General features: G+C 32.9%; 1 protein-coding gene across 2 annotated transcripts; it reads right to left on the bottom strand.

Moving 5' to 3' along the window:
- Positions 1 to 1,644: 1,644 nt before the first annotated feature.
- LOC148612772 (KAT8 regulatory NSL complex subunit 1-like) lies at positions 1,645 to 19,596 on the bottom strand. 2 transcript variants are annotated; one of them, XM_088594495.1, is made up of 8 exons: positions 17,761 to 19,596; positions 14,772 to 15,562; positions 11,103 to 11,199; positions 9,371 to 9,462; positions 7,793 to 7,909; positions 6,770 to 7,010; positions 5,556 to 5,610; positions 1,645 to 5,145 (listed from the first exon to the last, which is right to left on the bottom strand). In XM_088594495.1, the coding sequence occupies exons 1-8, from the start codon at positions 18,942 to 18,944 to the stop codon at positions 4,597 to 4,599; spliced, it is 3,126 nt and encodes a 1,041-aa protein (XP_088450621.1). In that variant the 5' UTR covers positions 18,945 to 19,596; the 3' UTR covers positions 1,645 to 4,596. The 2 variants fall into 2 exon arrangements, with proteins under 2 accessions (XP_088450621.1, XP_088450620.1); XM_088594494.1 differs by having other exon boundaries at positions 6,770 to 7,013; positions 17,761 to 19,595.
- Between the last annotated feature and the right edge of the window lie 371 nt (positions 19,597 to 19,967).

Below are 19,967 nucleotides of genomic sequence, written 5' to 3'. Positions count from 1 at the left end.
TGTTTTGGACTATCCAATGATTCTAAGAATACTGGTATGCCAACTCTTCACAAGTGTTGTATATTAGATTTCTCTCTCCAAAAAGCCCATTTGAAATGACTAGCAAGGTTCACTTTTTCAAAATAGTCAAGGAAAACTGACTGTATACCATTCATTTCTCTTATGAATAGCTCATCAAATATATCATTAGAGGTCATGCCAGATGCACGAGGTGGAAAAGCAGAAATCATTCAATAAAATAAGTTCACTGGCTTTCTGCATTTATCGGACCGATTACAGTGCCGTAATCAGATTGAGCAGGATTACTAATGGCATTAAAAATTATTTTAAATATTGTTTTATGGAAGACTAAACGTTTCCAGCAGCATTGCGGCACTAACCCCAGCCTTGGGTTGTTTCCAAATAATAACTAAATACAATAGATCTAATAATTTTTCAGGCATCACATACATGTTCTACAAAAATTTTCCACAGAATCCCACTAGTTTAAGGTGTCCTCCTTAGTTTCAAAATAACCAGAGAACAAATTGAAAGATTTGATTCCGTTTTCTTGTGTGGTTTCCAGCTTTTCAAAGGATGTTATTCAAACTTGACACAATGAAGTAGTTATAATACTGATTAGGATTTTCAGCACAATCTGAAGTTAGTGCTTACCATGATTTGACAGGCACACTTATTTGCCAAATGTATAATCCCTTTAAATAAAGATCCTTTTTTGTTTCGCAAAAAGTATTGTGGTATTTTTATCTACCACTTGAAATGCATCATGTTGATTCATGCAATTGTTTCACTGACTTGTATTTACAGGAAGGTGTATACTCAATTAAATGTCATTGGTAGACCTGCAGATCCAGTAATTCTTAATGAAGCTTGAATTTCTGGTTTCAAATTGTAACTAAGTACTTCAGCCTACCAATTAACAGCTGCTCTCTACCACAGGAAATGCCTGTACAAACTCTTGGTCCCTTAACTTTAGAAACAGATAATGTGATAAGAGATCAATTCCTTCCTCTACCTTATGAACAGTACATGTACTGATTTTTTGTTTATAATCCGTTGGTTTTTTTTTCTGGTTTTTTAGTTATAATCCGTTGGGTTTTTTTTTCTGGCTTTTTATTTATAATCCGTTGTTTTTTTTCTTGTTTTTTATTTATTTTTAATGATACTACTTTCAAAGTCGTTGATAATAGAAAATCACTACTGTCATGTACAAGGAGGCACACCTGTTTTTTCTAACGAGATTTGTATCGATCTGGTCATGCACAGAATTATTTTTGATTGCGTTACAAATTTCAAGTAGACATGCTTTTCCAGGGCCAAAACAGCACGAACTTGAATTTTTCTAGTGAACACCTGACCTGTGCTTTTTTCCATATTTATTGAGAGAATACTGCAGAATACCCTGGAGAAATAATTGCATCATCAGATCCATCAAATCAATGTGAAGAAAATTACTGGTGTACTTGGAAAGCTTGTATTTCTGCTTTAAATTATGTTTGTTCATTTCATTTGTCAATATAACTTAGTGATAATGACAACCCAAACCATGAAATAACATTATCAAACCATAATAACAAACTATCTGTTTCTAATAAGTGTATTTTGACAAAATCTTAACGTGGCAAATTCAACAAAATGGTTGCATTCAATGTTTCTGTAGGGCTTTATTTTTTACAAAGTTCTGAGAAACAGTTATGTACATCTGTACAACTATACATTGTCTGTACAAATAATATACAACATAAACAAAAAAAAAAAAAAAAAAAAAACAATAACAAATATATATTTGTGTAACATGATTCAGGGGAGGTAAGTCCTTCCTTGACACAGATGATGTGAAAAGCAACCAAAATAAACATGATTCTAAATTGAGAAAAAATGTGATCCAAATATTCATTCATGTAGACAAACTACCAATATACATTGTACCAAGAACAATAACTGCAATGAACATAATTATTGGTCTGGAGTTACCTCCTCTTGTTAAGAAACAGTAAAATATTTTCAAACTAAAACAAAGAACTGCACATCAGGAATGCCCTCTCCAAAATATGACGAAAAGAAAAATCTATTAAAATAAAAACTAAAGATCTGTACTAATTCATAAATACTTTGCAATCAATAAACATAATCGGCCTTTAAAAATCATGTTAAAAATCATTCATTCCTGGAACAATTTAATACAGTTATAATTCTATTCTTCATATTAAGACAGGAAAATTGGTGAATATCGATAAGGACTGTATCTCAAATGTTACAATATAAGTACATTTAGCATAAAATCACAATTTAAGTCTTCCACATATAGATCTCTTTTTTTTTTGTTGCTTTTTTTCAATGAATAACTCAACTGATATAATGTATTTGAACACCAATATAGCTTGGCATAAAGCTTATAAGACTCAGTCAAACAGCAACATTCCACCATGACTGAAGAGGACTTTTTTCTATTAAATTTATTTAATTTCTTTTCATCCTTTACAGTATCATTTTTTTTCCAAAAAATATGGATAAAAAATATTTGTTTCTATGCTACAATATCTATTTAAAACATTTTTTATAACAAGAAATGACCAAAGGACATGCACTTGCTTCCTGCTTCCATGATAAAAAGTGTAATTCAGTGAAAAAAAATGGGTCATAAGGTCAAACATGCCTAATGCACGGAAGACATCAATTCAGAAAACACTAGTTACAGGTACTGAAATACAGGAATCACAATTGTCAGATCTTTTTTCACAGAAATAAAAATTTAAGCATGCTCCAAGTCTAAAAAATTATTGCAACTGTTGGCAGATTCAAAGAAATCAGTGACATGTTGACAGGAAACAAACATATATTTAGGCCAATGTGTCAATGAACATTACATTAATCTATTAAGTGTCATTCCCTGTAAGAACCAGGCAGTGGGTGAAAAATAGTATGAAAAATCAACCATTTTGAAAATTTAAATTCGATTATTTGCACCATCAGAATCAAGGAAATAAGACAAGATTTTCCATATCCATAAATAGTTGTAAATTCATTGAAATGCACTGAAAATGAACATTTCAAGGGCAGACAACTCTGTCAATGCATGTTACATTCATTAAGTAGCAGTCTTTGTAAGAATCATGCAAATTCTGTAAAATGTGTTACACATAAAAAAGGCTACATTTTTATCTTTGTTATAATTACCTTTATAGGTTTATATGATAAAATGTATAATTATTCATTCCAATCTGTGCTCGTAGGAAATAATCCACATGAAAAATCTGATAGTTTCTAGTGTATTTTAGCATCATTTATAGTTATCTCCCTTAATTTTAAATTCTACAGTACTTTCTACATAATTTTTTTCATCTCCTATGAACAAGGGTTATATGAAAAACCACGTTATTTTCTGTTAACTATGACATTTTAAACAAAATATCAAAAATAAAAATATGTAGGCTTTCCAACCATGAATCACATTTTGCAAGATTCTTATGACAAGTCTACTTAATTGTTATCTTCTTCATTATTAAAAAAACTAACAATTAAAGAAAATGTAAATGACTACCCTCAAATAATTATGAAAGAAGCATCTTGCTCACAGAGTGCACACATAAAAAATATCTTCAAATTCCTCAATAAATGGTTACAAATGCACCAACCTAAAATGTGGAAACATGCTGCCTAAAAGCTTTAAGTGAAATTGCAATGAAAAATAAAATTATGTTTATCATATTCAGAAATAAAGATTTAAATGTATTGTTCAGGTAAATTTAAGCATTATCATGATCAATAATGATTATATATATATTTATATATGAAATTAACCCAATACTAGAATTTCAAAATAATTTAACATGTCATTTTAATAAATTTCTTTCAACCTAATTATGTAGGTAAGATTTTTATTGCCTCGATTATTTCCTTTTCCTTAACCTTTCCAAGAGTGAGTCACTGATTTTTGTAAACAAAAACAAAAGAATAAATTATCACATTTCTATGACAGATTAACTAATATGACCCTAGGCAAAGACAAGCTTATATCTTTCAAAACATCTTGGACCTCTCTTAATGAAAATTTCGTTCTTGAACTGGCAAAAAACAGAAAAAAAGAACTGAGTTTTAAATAAGGCAATGAAAAAGGTCAAAGGCCATAGGGTCAATGATCAAAATATTTTTTTTTAAATTCACAATGTACATGTACAACCTTCCAACATGAAACTATCACATTCAGTACAATGTACATGTTTATGTTTTAGAGATGTGATCAACATGATTTTTAAGAAATATGATAAATCATATTTCCCATCGACAATTTGATTAAACCTAAAAAAAAATATTTGTGCCATAAAGTCTATGAGATCCAACCACATTTTATTTCTACATTAAGTCAACTTAGTGACAGTCACAAAAGCACTTATCGCCGACATTTCTTTAGAGCACTTGTACAATATTCATCCAGCACTATCTACAGTTTTGTTCCTGCCCATTAATGTGCGCATTCCATGGATTCCCTTCTTCTCAATCAAGACTGAGCAAAGTTCCAGGTGGTTCCAATCCTTGCTACATAAAAGCAAATTATGCTTTACTTTCAAAATACCTTTCCTATCAAGCCGACAATTTTCATCTTCTAGATTTTGATGTTCCATTCTCCCCAACTTCCACAGACCATTCAGGGTCATTAGGATCATCACCTGCAATAGAAGGTGAGCTTACACTACCCAGAGGTGAAATTGGCAAGTTATCACCAGTCATACCTTCCTCTTCAGTCTTTCCTCCAAAAGATTCAGATAATGATACTCGTGCTGAACTGCGTCTCCTCCTGGGCTCTATGAACTGGGGTTGGTCCTTCAACATTATGCTGTATTCCTCTTCTGACAGAGGAAAAGCTCTTTCTCCCCAAGGTTCTATCACGTGCGAATCATAAAATTCCAAATCTTTGTCCTCTAATGAAAAACTTGCACTACGAATTGAGGCTGCTGAGCTACTCCTTCTACGGAATGTCTCCTCAGGGCCATCTTGTGTAGCAGTATCTGATGTTGGACCACTGTCTGTTCGAGAGCTTCTACTTCTTCTGCTGGGATATTGTACAAAGTTGGAAAACCTTTTTCTTTCCTGCACTTCACTTAAATAATGACGGGTTTGAAAAGCTTCATCTGTTAATTCCTCAACCTGCAATACAAAATTAATGATTTGTTTATGATTTACCATTAACTTTCTAAATATCGTCCACTTAGTAGCTAATTGTACTTTAAATGGTTATTACTGTAAAAGACATTTCAAATACAGAACTTTCTTTATTAATGTACTCACTTCATTTTTAAAAACTAGTATAATGAGGACTAATGTCAATTCCTAAAACACATAAATAGCCTCACCTACCATGACCTTAACAAACTTTTATTCTCATGTGTTACCAAGTGGATTTATCTTTCTTTCTCCATAATTTTTTACATAAAAATAATTAAAAAAATACATCTTAATATAAGATTTTTTTATGAATGGAGAAACATTTTTTTCTGTGCATTTTATGGGAAGAACTATATAAAACACGAGATTTCATAACAGAATACTATAGTTACCTCTTCATCACAGTGTAAATTATCACAGTTATCTTCAGAATCCAACGCTCTCCATCTGAAAAGGAAACAAAAAAAGTGAAGCTCAGAAAATTGACTTCATCATAAACTATGCTGCCAAGTAAAAAAAATTACTTTTCCCAAAGTTTACTCAGAAGGTCCAACTTTTATTCATTTAGCACCTTAATTGAATGTTCGCTAAAATAATTGTATTATTAGGCTGGTCTGAAGATCTTATTGATGTTTTTTCACTTTACACACGCATTGGGCTATCTCCAACATGAACTGTTCCTAAGGTTAACAGGTATGAGAAAACCAGTGTTTAAGTCTTGACAGCACCTCTTTAAATTTTGGTGAACATTATTTTTAATTCTTAACCTCTCGAGCCAACAAAGAACTGCCTGCAATTATGGAACATTGTAAAAATATTAATTTTGGCTATTTTCACGGTTAAAAAGCACAAAAATTGTACCAAAAAATTGATTTTTGGTATTAACACTTAATTACACTAATTGTTTTTTGAAACTTTGAAAAACTGGTACCAGCTAATATGTTAACTAGACAGAATCCACAAAAAATTAATATCTACACAGAATAACAATTACTGTGGAAGTAAATTTTCGTGGGTTTGGTAAACCATTGAACTTGGTTCCCTTAGAAAAAGAAAAATTACGTTCATTAGTATGATAGAGTTGTAAAATCCATTAACTCAAGAATCAATGAGCTAATAATTTTCCCTAAACCATGAAAATAGGTACCCACAAATAAAAATATTTTCACAGTATTGATTACAGTGTGGACAGAAAAGCCTAAAAAACTAGTATCCATGAAATAGATTAAACACTATATAACATTATTTTTTGAAACAATGAAAACTGAAACCCACAAGTATGTTCACTTGTCAGAAACCCTGAAAACTAATTCATTTACAGAATAACTAATACATGTAAAATATTTAAGGTTAATGTAAAAGAATCTTTCCAAACTTTCGTCCTGAATTTTGAATCCTAACTAATGATAGATATACAGTATTAACATTTACTTATAAGACATGAGTTATAATTCAGTGAAGTTGCAGTATCAACATTGTTTAATGTTTGAATTGTTGCATTTTTACTTCAACTTCTATAAATGGTGTCATCTTCATGAAAATAGGCTAAATTTGTTTGTTTGTTTGTTTGTTTTTTTTATAAAAGAAACAAACATTCAATGCATACTTTGGTGTGTCAATTTCCTTATACTGTAACTTTTCCACTCTTGTGGAGGCAGCCATACTATATGGAATAACAATGTTGTTGATGTCGTAAGCTGAAGCATTTTCCACCTTCTTCTTTTTAATAGAGTCTTTAGAACAGGAGGGGTAACTTGAGGACAGAAGACACAAATCACTGTCTGTTGACATGGGTGATGGAGTCATTCTGTAATCCTCATGAGAAGACAGAGAACGATTCTTCTTTGCTGCTGAAAGTAATACATAAAGATTATAAACTTTGACCCCATACAGCAAATTTATTTAAGCTATAGTCAAGCCTGCCTTAGAAAGGAGAGTAAATCCTAGTACCACAAGACAGATGGCCTTCATATATATACAGGTTAATTTTACATATAATGCACCATCAAGGGATATGTTTATCAAAATCTTTACAACAGCAGGTGGTACTTAAGACAGGATTTACTGTGTCATCAAGAGGTTGCACATGAAGCCAAACTTAGTACATACTACTTCCTTCAAATCAAACAGGAAGTTTGGTTACATCAGAACTTAAAATAAAAAGAGAACATACAGTTATTGTACTAACAATATATAAAACATTTTGCCTTGAAGAAGCTTCCACGAAATATGTTACAAAAATCGTGCACAACGTGAATGTAGCATAGCCCATTTCTTAAAGAGTGGAGAATAATATAATAACATAAATATGTATTAAAATATCTTAAGGCTACAATTATGAAGTGACTGTGACATATTTGTGTGCAGGTCATAAAAATTATGTTGGTAGGATGATGACAAAATATAAGGTACTTTTTACATGTTTATGTATAAATGTTAAAATGTAACGAGTAAATTATGGAAGTAGTTGATACATTACTGGTTTATGAGCAACTCTGAAAACTATCGAGAATGTTATATCAATCAAAAACTTAGCCAATTTAAGCCTAATGCAACTTTCCTGTGAATTGCAAACTCCTAGAATTCTTATTTTTTAAGTATGTAAAATGCACAAACAAAACATAAATACCAATCTGGGCAGCTCTCTTCTTCTTCATGTCATTTCTATACAGTCGTCTATCAGATTTCTTGGTGGGAGTTGATCTAGATTTAGTCGGTGTTCTTCTCTCGTATTTGTTCCGCAACTCTAAAGTAAAAAGATTGAACAAAACACTGAAAGATTGAATGGTGTTTCATACAACTATTTGGAAAACCTATGTTGGGACCTTCTCATCATGAATGATGATACTTAATACAGAGCTTTTCATTTAATTTTCACTAGATGACCCTTTTATTCTTGGGAAGAAATTAAAAGCTGTACAGTGAAAGTAGTCCATTTCCTATGTTTTGATATTTTGGATTCTTGAATTCATGGATTTGAAATTATATCAGACAAATGAAAAATTTAATTTTTGTTGGGAACCAAATTTTGTGGTTTACGAAACCATGAAAATCGCACAAATTGGTACCCCACAAACAATAATACTTTCACAGTATTCAGTAGAAGTAAAAAAACAATAGCACACTTATCCATATGTAGGGCTTTTCATTTGTTCCCAAAAATAAAAGGGTCATCCAGTGAAAATTACATGAAAAGCCCTGTATTAAGCATCATTATTCATGATGAGAAGGCCCCAACATAGGTTTTCCAAATATTAAAGATCCATCACAGGACATGACATGTTACTGAACACAGACCATCTATAATTTGAACCCTTGCATAATGAAAAAAAAATTTATCCAATGCAAGACAACATGTAAATGCATTTTTATTTACAAATGCCTAAAGATCTTAATTATTCAGTGAGAGAATGGCTTCTACAGTGGTACAATATGCTATGCATGATTTGAGTGACATAACAAATCAGAATGACTCAATTTAATCATTTCAATAATCGCAGTGATATTTACGAATAATCTTTATGACAGAAAACAACATCTGTATTTGCTTCTAACATATTGATCAAACAATATTGGTTACGTATGTCCTCAAGACATGTTACAGTTAATGGTAGAACTGACTGTCATTAGGCTGAGCATTTATTATCTCTTAAATGATAGACTGGACACTTTCGGAAGGTTAACTTTGCAGTCTAGTTCCTGACCAGTTCTCACCATTAAACCTGCCACAGCCAACATGGAGAAGGCAACCATATCTGCAGGATTCACTCTAAATCCTTATCTTTTGACCTTAATGGCAAAGGTCAAGGTTGTAGGAAAACCATAATTGCATGGGCAATACATACACACTATTGTGGGAGTTTACCAAAAATATTTTATGCAAAGCATTTAGGCTAAAGCTCTAAGGTTATGGATAGGAATGCTTAGTATAGTCAGTTTTTTTCTTTTTGCCTGAATAATAGAGGACTGTATAATATTCAACTAGACCGAAACAAAAAAAAAGTACACATCATTTCACTAGCCTGAATCAATATTTACTAGCTCCGGGCTAGTGGCTAAAGGGGAGCATAATTGTACACATATAATATACAATTGCAGTGGCTCAGAAATCGTATATCACAAGAAGTCCTGAAACTTGTTAACCCCAGAAGCTCACTTATACAAGGACCAAATAACTTTATCAGGATTTTTTCCCACAGCCACTTACTAGCTGAAGATAATAGAGCTGCTGCTGCACTTTTGGAATACTTGGTACCATTTTTCCTTGCTTTTTCTTTGGCTGCCAAGTACCGCTGGTGTCTAGAATTAAACAGATTTAGCATTTCTTTAGTACAGAATTTAACCAAAAACAAACATTATACTACATTTTATATTAATTGGTATACATCAGTCTTGTCAACAATACAAAACTGCCTATGTTAATCAGTGTAAAGGGTATAAAATTCACTACAGAAGTTTCACACTAAGATTACATCATAAAAAGTTTGAATCCCACTAAGATATATGTTGACAACCTATTTACAAACTTATTTACCCACGCATACAACCACATAATTAGAAAATCAAACAAACTTTATATAAGGTCTTTAACTAAATCTGTATTCATTGACACAAACTGTTCTAGTTTCACACATGAGAGCAGTACTTAATTCAAATTCAGTTACTGTGTTCAAAAATGATCCTCATGCTAAAAACATATACATGTACACATACTAAACAAACTATAACAAACATTGTCATTCTAGACTTAGGGCAAATCATGTCACTATCAGTACTGCATTTTGTTTTTCTATCATATATCAACTAATCCAATAGCATCACTAGACCTGAAATACAATAAACCATTTCCCCAGGTACACTGTATGAACCAACTACTCCTTTAAACATCTGATTGTAGGAATGCATCAGAGTTAGTTACTGTTAACCAATTACACAATACATTTGTAAACCATTAAAGCTTTAAGTGGTTAATTTTCACATTGTAAAACACCATTAATGAATGATAGTTGTAAAGTGACAAAATAAAAGGGTAAACACAATATGGAGAAGAATTACTATATTTATAATATAGAACTCCATATGAAAAAAAATAACAAACCAAAATACTAAATCTTATTGTCTAAGTTTTTACTTTAAAGATTTACATTGTATTTTACGACAGTAACAGAACTAATTTATGAACTATCTTCCCTTTTAATTGCTGTGTTTTTCTTTATTATTGTATAAAAAATGTATTATACCAAGTTAACCACAAAAGCTCCTTGTTTATTCATAGTTGAAGGACATCCTCATTCAATAAATGAAGGCAATTAGACAGCTTATATATTCCTAGCAGACATGGTTTCAATTTACTAGTAATGTAAAGCTTTGGTAATCAATTCAGAGAATTAAGCTTCCGAAACATTGATAGCTATTTATCATTGTAAAAAAAAGAACTGTAACCCAAAATTACTATAGGGCACATAGTGATATTAAATGAATTTGACGAATATCCTATTACCAGTGTTCTAGGATTTTTCATAAATTGAGGTTTCCTCGGGGAAAAATCCACATAAAATCAACTTTCCCACAGTCAATGGCTGCTTTCCTAATAAAACAAATCCTTACAGCATATCAAGTTTTCAACTTGCCATGGGAAAGTGTAACTAAGTACCTAACTTTCCCTGACCCAAATTTCACTTGCCCCAGGTAACGGGAAATAGGAATCCTAGAACACTGTAGTACGAGAACACATAGGCACAAAAATAATTTTCTTTTTGACCTAATTGGTGTAGTAGAAAATGCAATAAAAAATCCTTTATCACAAGATAGCACATACTGAATTAAAGTCACGCGTAACCCCCCAAAAATGTATACAGATGTGTAGGTTGATAACTGATCCATGAGTGAGTGTATCCTTGCTTCTCATGCTTAGTCTGAACTAAAATTCATCAACTTACCTTTTTTCTGACAGAATCTTCGAACTTTTACTAGTGGTGCTGTTCTGCCAATCACCTTTCTTAAGATGTGATTCAAACCGGATTGTTAATGGAATTTCTGTAATATAACAGAAATATAACATCATGACTCAAGGTAAATTTAATTTTCCACTACCTGTAGATACATGTACATGTACTATACTGTACAATGTAGCTGTACATGTAAAGGAAGAAATAAAGCACATCATAAAACATGCAAAATTACATCCATGAGAGTACAAGTAGTTACGTATATTCAAGTCACCTGTCCAACCCTAAAATTTATCAACATCAGACAAGTGTCTGGTAGATTAGTTTCTATCCAGCTATTTTGTTACATGTCTTTCATTTATTTAACCCAGTATTTCAAAACCTTCTTCAAAACAAGTTTAAAATACAAACATTCAAGTTCAACTTCACACATTTATTCTATACAGTAGAATAGGATTCAACATATTTTTTTTACCAAAAAATAATCTAAATCGTATCACGAAAAAGAAATCGGCAAATAATTATATTCTTTTTTCTAGTGAAGGAAAGAGCAACCATTTTGTGGCTAAATTAGTGCACGTAATGGAATATTAGCACAAGTACAGAAGCAAAGAAAAACTCTGAAATTGTTAATCTTCACACTCAAGTCTATATTGATCAGAAGTTATCAGTCATTAGATACAGGCATCTTACCACAAGTAACTAGTACTGAATTGATCAATCTTAAGTCGATAATTCAATGACCTACTTCACTGTCTATCTTCTCTATCATCTACATAACAGTACATACATTTTAACTTGACAGAAGTGTTGGACATTCTAATCCATACTGTATGCATAGTTTGACATAAAGTGCACTAAATTGTAGATGTACATTATGTATCTTTGTATAAGATACATGCTACTCGACACATGCATTGAAGTAATGCATAAAATTTAATTCATGAATGTTACAGAAAGAACTTGCAACAATTTATCCATCAAAATTAGGAACCTTCTCATTGTGGTATTATATGAACAGTGCTCCAGCTAGAAATAGAAAAGGGAAAGTGTTAGTGGAGGAAAGGACACTTCTCAAGTTTAAGAAGCGCACTTTCTAGGCACAGTGGCACTTTGGGTCAAGTTAAACAGGCAGATGAGTGTGACACCTTTCTAAATCGGGCTAACAAGACCACTGATGATCTTGTTTATGTTACAAGCAAAAAGCATGTATTCTTAAAAATAACGTGTACTATACACAGGGCTATGGAACTCATATTTACAAAATCTGTGCCAGTGTGGCAAGTGAAACTGAGCTCGTAGAAAAATGCATTTGTAAACCTGACACACAGGACAGTTAATTTCAATGTCTTTTCAGTGGAATTAGTAAATATTTGTACGCCAATTCTGTCACGGTTAAGATGTAGTATATTCCTAAACATGTACATCTTGTCAGAAAACGACACTATCCAACACGCTACATGTATGTGTCATTGGCATAAATGTACTGGGTCAGTTGAATGTACATTATATATATTTGTACATGTACATGTCGTATATTTATAAACAAATGTATGCATGACATGTATGATCTAATGTAAAGTGATTATGATATCAAATTGAAATTACTGAAAAATTTCATGAACCTTGAATAAGTTACCTACTACCTCCTGGCACTTCTATGAAATGTACATGTTTGTACAAAAATTTACATCCTGAATGACATGTTGGAAAAACCAAAAACTTCAATATCTATGACTTTACATACAAATTGATAATAAATTTGGTTTCTTATAAACATAAATATTGTTTCTTTTGAGGTTTACTGCTAAGCACAAAATGTACCAATATACTTCACATTATTAATCACTTTCACTTCTTGTTAGAATGTACATGTAGGTAAAAAATTGTATTTGTAGCTTAAACATACATGTACATTTTCAGCATGTTGGCATTCAGGTAATGGATTTAACAATTTATCTAAGGTACATACATCCTCCTATAATTATCAATAAGAAAATACATGTACAGAAACATGCAGATTTGGTACACAACCAACAATTCATGTACATGTACATGCATGCAGCATTATGTTAAATTTGTAAAATGTACATCCATCATTCAAAAAACATGTTTCATAACTTACAATAGATCATACAGCTGCACTGATAATCTATGAAAATCTTACTAATCTTACTTATAATAGTATTATAAGTCAAAATGACCTTCACAGGCATATAATTATATTTGAAATAGGCTATAACTCTTGTGAAACTCCTGACATTACAAATCCTATTTGCCCTACAAAATCAATAGGATCAATACCTTGGCTGGAGTACAGTACAATACATTAGGTTGGTTAAATCTATATTTAGACATGACAGTCTTCCTGCCATGAATGTTTAAATGTTGGCATGGTTGAATACACTCTCACAAACAGGTGGAAATGTAAAAGGTAAAAATATCAAGGTGTGACCTTGATCTTTAAACAATCTTTAACCCAAAAAAACTAGCATTGAGGAAACTTTTCTCTTGAAGTCAGAAAGATTCCCATTTAAGTGATTGAAAGTGCAATAAACCCCTAAACTGAGACCAAGGAGAAAAATATGTAAACGCCCAAGGACTACAGAAACAAGGTCCAAAATTTTGAAGTTCTCAATTTGTTACCGATAGTCTTGAGTAATGACCAAGGTCATCTTTGTTCAAGGTTGTCCTTTTTTCAATATTTACTCACCCCTAAACCTGTACTAAACAGTTGTCAGACAAAACATACATTCATGTGCAATATATTAGGAAGATGGGACCAATTAAGCCATTACCTTTACAACTTTCTACATGTACATGTAAGTACCCCTAAAAACTCCCTTTTCATAATTGTACATGTTAACTTGTAGGGAGACAATAAAGCAAAGGGGGACAAACAAGAATAAAGAAGTAAATAGAGAGCTCCCTTGTTGGAAAAGGTTCTAAATTCTTAAATAATCTAGAAAGAACAGTCAATATTTTTACTTAAAATGGTCTGAACAAAACAACACGAAGAGTATTCTTTATTGAAAAACAGAGGAATTTTTTTTTTATTTGTACATCAATACAATATGTACATGTACATGTAGTTTTACCATGTTGTCTTACCATGTATATACATTTCAATTGAATAGGTTTAACAGGAAGATTGCACATCAAGTGAAAGGCTGTAAACAATGTAATTGGGTTAAACTGAGAAATAGTGTACCGTATTCCAGCAGGACAAATTTTCGAATATTAATATCGAGGCCTCGAGAAAATTAGAAAATAAACTTAAATTGTTGAAAATTTAAAACCTGATTAGCTCACAAGCAAAACCGTTAACTAGATTTCTGTCCCCAATTGAATGTTCTTCATTCCTAAGGGGGTTGACAGATCTTATTCAACAAACATCAAGATCTGTAGGTGGTCTTTATATACAGGTTAGTTTTACGAGTGGATATTTTCATCATACATGTAGTTTTTAAGAAAGTTCATTTCTGAAAATAGTAACAGAGGGTCATTATGAAAGGTTTGACTAAGCCCAAGGAAAGCCGACTAAAATTTTGTTGACTTTTCATAGTGAAAAAGTTAATTTTCCATACATGTACTTCTTGAGCATCATTCATGTACATATGTAATGCATGTAGGGAATGCTTTTTAATTGGCTTAACTCACCTTGACTGAAAGACAATACAGGATGGAAAGCTGGATCCAAAATGGCTACTCGATCAGGAAGAGGAGAACTATTCACATCAATCCTTTGAACATTATTGTAGCGTCCACCACACATTGGACAAGATGTGATCGGAGGGTAGCACTGACATTTAACTGTTGAAAGACGTGCAGCTTTTCTATTTACAGTATGTAATCCTGCTGTCCGTAACAACTTTCGCTTCCGATAACTTCGAACAGGACGGCACCTTGAGGCTTGACAGGAAAGATCATGATTGATTGGAGAAGAAATAGGTGTTATATCATTATCACCACCTGGACCAACAGTCACATTTGGACTGTCTATCTGATTTTTCTGACCATGACTAGAACCAATGACACCGTTCAAATGTTTTGACGATTTATCCCCAGCCATGACAGAAGAGCCCTGGGCAGGTGATACAGTTCCCAAAGACTGAGTCAGTTTTGTAGCTTGTCTATTCACATTCATCATCACCTTTGAAATATTACATGGTGATGCCAAAGCTTCATTTTTGCGTTCAATGTTTGCAATCTTTTGTTCAAGAGGAGATAATTTTTGACCTGCCCTGCTTTGTCTAATTCGCCAGAGTAAGTCTTCTGGAGAAGGTTGTTCACCCAGAAGCACAGGTCCTTTCGTATTTCGGATTTGTTTGTAAATTTCACTTTGCTGGCGTATTCTATATTCCAAGTCAGAAACTTGAGCCTGTAACCATGTCCATCGTGATGCAACAGCTGCTCGCTCTGATGCCCATTTCCATTCTGCTCGGCGATGTCTGCAAGGTTAATGAATACATTGTAGAAATAAGAAAACCAGAATTATTCCTCTAAATTTTATGAAATGATGTACATTTGTACATGAAATGCTTAAAATTATATGATTCTTATTATAAAGTTAGTCATTTCACTTGCAAGAACAAATCAATGTACAACATGTGTACATGTTTACAATGAACATATACATTGTAGGGCCACACTTATAATAATATTTGTTTCCCCTTCCACAGTCCTAGCTCCTGGCATTGGGTAGGTACATGTACATGTATGTAAGGAAAATTTCTATTTTCAAAGTTCATATGATTCTGTAAGAAGTGAAAAATGTTTCTTTAAAGAATCATGTCCGAAAATGGCAAAAAATTATTTCAACAAGGCCAATTTTTAATGGGTAGGTAGGGTAAGGGGCTACAAACTTAATTTTAACTTTGGCCTAGGGTGACTTGAAAGTTTTGAAAGTTATTTGCCCACAGAGTGACAATTTTTGGTTTTTTGGCCTCCTCTGTCATCAACTGCCTAACATTAGGAGTCCTACAAATGACCTGAAATTTTGAGGATAGGAGAGGCCAACCCCTTCTTAAAGACCTGCACTATCAACCCATTCTGGTGTAACCCACTTGCTTTAAATCTTAACTACCCGAAGTTGGTAGGGTCAGTTGGCCGACTGGAATCACAAACATTTTCTTTATTTGGCCTAATTGAAAGAAATAAATAAATTCAATGGTCATTCTGGCCCCAAAAAATCTTGTTTGCAAGCCCAATTAGCCCATTTGATGTGCAATGCACAATACAGAAAGAGAAACATCATGACTGATCACTGACAAAGTGGTACACCACTCTGTTACTAGTAACTCGCAACTGTTTTAAATTTTTTTTTTTAATTTTGAATGGTAGGTTATGCCCAACAACTTCTAATTTGTAAGAAATCATTATGAAATAAAAAATGTATCAGCTACCACTCTCAGAGTGGTGTACCACTATATCAGAGATCAGTTACGGTACATGTATGAACATCTTGTCTGGCAGGCAGCTACATGTACATGTACAATGTGTATACTACCAAACCACTGACAAGAGCTTCATTTCATTAGCCATGTGTAAGTGGTTGTTATTAACTCCCTAACCAATGTGTAAAATCATACTAGAGGACAGAAATGTCTTCCACACCAACAGAAAAGTTTGGCATGGTCATTACCATTTCCACAATAAAAATTATCATCCTTATCAACTCAAAAATAACTCAACTTACTCCGGGTGCTAAATTTTCCTTGTACAAGAGTACATTTAGTTAAACAAACCCAAGTACAAATGTACATGTACATGTAGGTGTACGGAGTATCCATTCATTGATTTATACATATACTTAACCTCACATCAACATGAAATTATGAATGTAAATGCAGACTAATAATGATTCACATGTTATGGGGAATACCCATTCCCAAAAATAGAACATTTTTAGCTCAATATTTTAAAGGTCCAAACACTAGTTCTTCTGATCATTTAAGTGAAAGTGTTCGTAAGAATAAGGCAAAATGGGAAAAATCAGAAACATGCATGTCAAAACCCCACCAATCGAACAATTTAATATCACTCAAGGATACTTTCTATATTTGAAAAGACCATTATTCTATTTCTGCATCACAGGCTTCTCACAGAATTTTTTCAATAGAATCTTAGAAAAATCTGGTTTTTGACAAGAGTTGTCAACCCTAGAAATATTTATTTTCAGTGTATTTCAATGAAATTGTAACTCAATGGTCCAGCATGATATGGAAAGTCTGTGTCTGTTTTTCTTGATTCTGATGGTGCAAATAGTCATATTACACTATCAAAATGGGTTTTTTCATACCATGTTTCACCAACTGTCTGATTCTTACAGAGACTGACACTTAAATATTGCTGTTAACATTTTGAAGGATTAAGATTGCGAGATTGTTCATAGCCATTATGATACACGTATCAAGACATGAGAGAAAATATACATGTACTTTTAACTTGCATGTGACAACCAAACATGACTTAAAATTTCTATACTAGATACCATTTGAAGTACATATTAAATGTATGTACATGTAAATGTTCAACAAAAAATGTACAAGCTTCAGGTATATGTATACATGTGTAACTCTTTCATGTATAGCCTAATGTAAATAAAAAATCTAAATAATTAAAAACTATATTACCGATAGATACTTACAATGTTGTAGTTTTGGATTTCTTGCTGAAAGTGGGGTTATCTTCATCACAACTCTCACCACCAGAGCTACTCTCTGTTGCCTCAGAATCTAAACAGTCCTGCATATGGTGAAGGTTGCTGGTTAAAATCCCAGAAACACAAACTGATTCATCTGCAGTCACTTTATCCATAGTCAGAACACCTTTTGTTACATTTTCAGATCTAGAGTTGGCATACCTGTGACTTATTGACATTGAAGGTTGGCTTGTCTGAAGCCGTTGAACTAAATTTACTAATGCCGCTGTGGATAGACTTTTAACATCATCACTACTAAACAAATCTGCCTTTACATCATTTTGTCCACTAATAGATGATGTTGTAGATTTAATAGACTTTGCTACAGATTGCAAGTTTTTATGCTGAAAGCCAACAAAGTTCTTTACCTGAGAATGTAAATGACTTTCCATACTCTTTGCTTGAAGACGACGTAATCGACGAAACAACTGTTCTGCCCTTCTTTCAAGTGCATGCTGCTTCTTCTTAACTTCCTCTTTTAAATTCAAATCAACAGCATTTTGAAAAGGCAACTCCGAATCAATTTCCTCATCCTTGGAGCAGGATGCTGATACAAGATCAGAACTTGAAGCAACCATGCTGTCTGTCAAACAAGTTTTACTTATAATGTCTGAATTAGTTTTTTTTTCATCAACCTTTCTTTTTATCTCGTTTTCAACTTCTTTTATTACCTTTTCTACTTTTGGCCCATTATCCTTTTTAGCTATGGAATCAATATCACTGTTGCCATTTACATGGTTTGTCTGGTTCATTGTTTCACCTCCTGTCAATGTATTGTCAGTGTTCTGAGTTGACTTCAGAAGTGAAAGATCCTTGAGATTCACAGAATTTTCTTGGTCTGCGACAACTTTGAACTTTATTTCTTGACAACCAAGATCTTTCAACAGTCCTTTATGTTGTAATTTCTTCAACTCTTCAATTGTTATGTGGGATTTTATTTCCCTGGATATCTTTGTTGGAAGGGAGGAATGATTACCGTTACCGTTTGTTATAGTACGAATTGCTGGCAAATCCGGACTGGATGGTGGGGATGCCGGTGATATTTTGATGCAAGACTGTGATGCTGCTTCAGTTAGGGCAGGTGCCATAACGGCCATGCAACATACTCTCAATGAGAGAGGGACAGACATACAAGATTAATTGGCTGATGTAACATATTAATCTTAGATTTAATGATTGTTCAAATAACACTTGGCTGGTAAAAATATAACTAAAGAACCTCTGTATTGGTATCAGCAGCGAACATTTAGCGTCACGGCGCAGTACTGACGCGTCCGTTTGCCCTTTATGTCGCTCAAAGCACGTGACCCTTACGTCCAGAAATGTTGTCAGAACGGGGAAATAAGTAACACATTCAAAATAAAACAGTGTCAACCAGTGCACTTTCTCAATTTCTCCGGCATTATCCTCCTAGAATATAAAGCCACATCTAATAAGTCTCATAAATAAAATATATGATCAGTATTTCCTCAATTAAGAAAAATAAATTGCCACTCATACCACGTGATCACACCACGTCCTTTATGCACACATGCATAAATTTTGGTTTGGCTGCAAAATTCAAGCGCTTACAACACTCATTTTGTCTATAAAAAATGTAGCTATAGTTGCTAAATTATTTTAGAATACTATTCTGAAAGGCAATTGAATGATCATGTCACCATTCCTGATAAAATCGTCTTTTCCTCGGTCCGCCCATAGAACGTCGTAAACCACAGTAATGGCGTACAATTTACACAAGGCCATCACACAACAAAATGCGGGCTAGATAGCCTCGATTTAGTTTACAATTGCGCATATCCCCCTATACTGGCAAATGGTGATTGGTCAATAGAGAAATACTAGTGAGTAAAGGTATTGAAATTACTCCCCAACCAATAGACAACGGTTTATCGTATTATACACACAAATACAAATTACAATAGATTACACGTAGAATAAATAACAGAAAAAAATATTTTTGTCGTTTGCTTTTATTGTTTTGTACCACATACCAAAAGATTTATGAATAAAACTCATAAATCAGTAAACTGGAACGTGAGAAAATTCGGTCGGTGAAAAGAATCTAATGTCAAATTTTACGTCATTGAGGAGATCGGAGGGTTTTCCATTTTGTGTATTGGGTCCATTAACCAAAATTTAGCGCGAATTTT

This window comes from Perna viridis, chromosome 7, assembly GCF_037379345.1.
Source record: "Perna viridis isolate PV_CMFRI_1.1 ecotype Kerala chromosome 7, ASM3737934v1, whole genome shotgun sequence".
Classification (NCBI taxonomy): Eukaryota; Metazoa; Mollusca; class Bivalvia; order Mytilida; family Mytilidae; genus Perna; species Perna viridis.
Note: the sequence above shows the minus strand (reverse complement) of the source record. Positions and strands in the feature narration are given on the sequence as shown.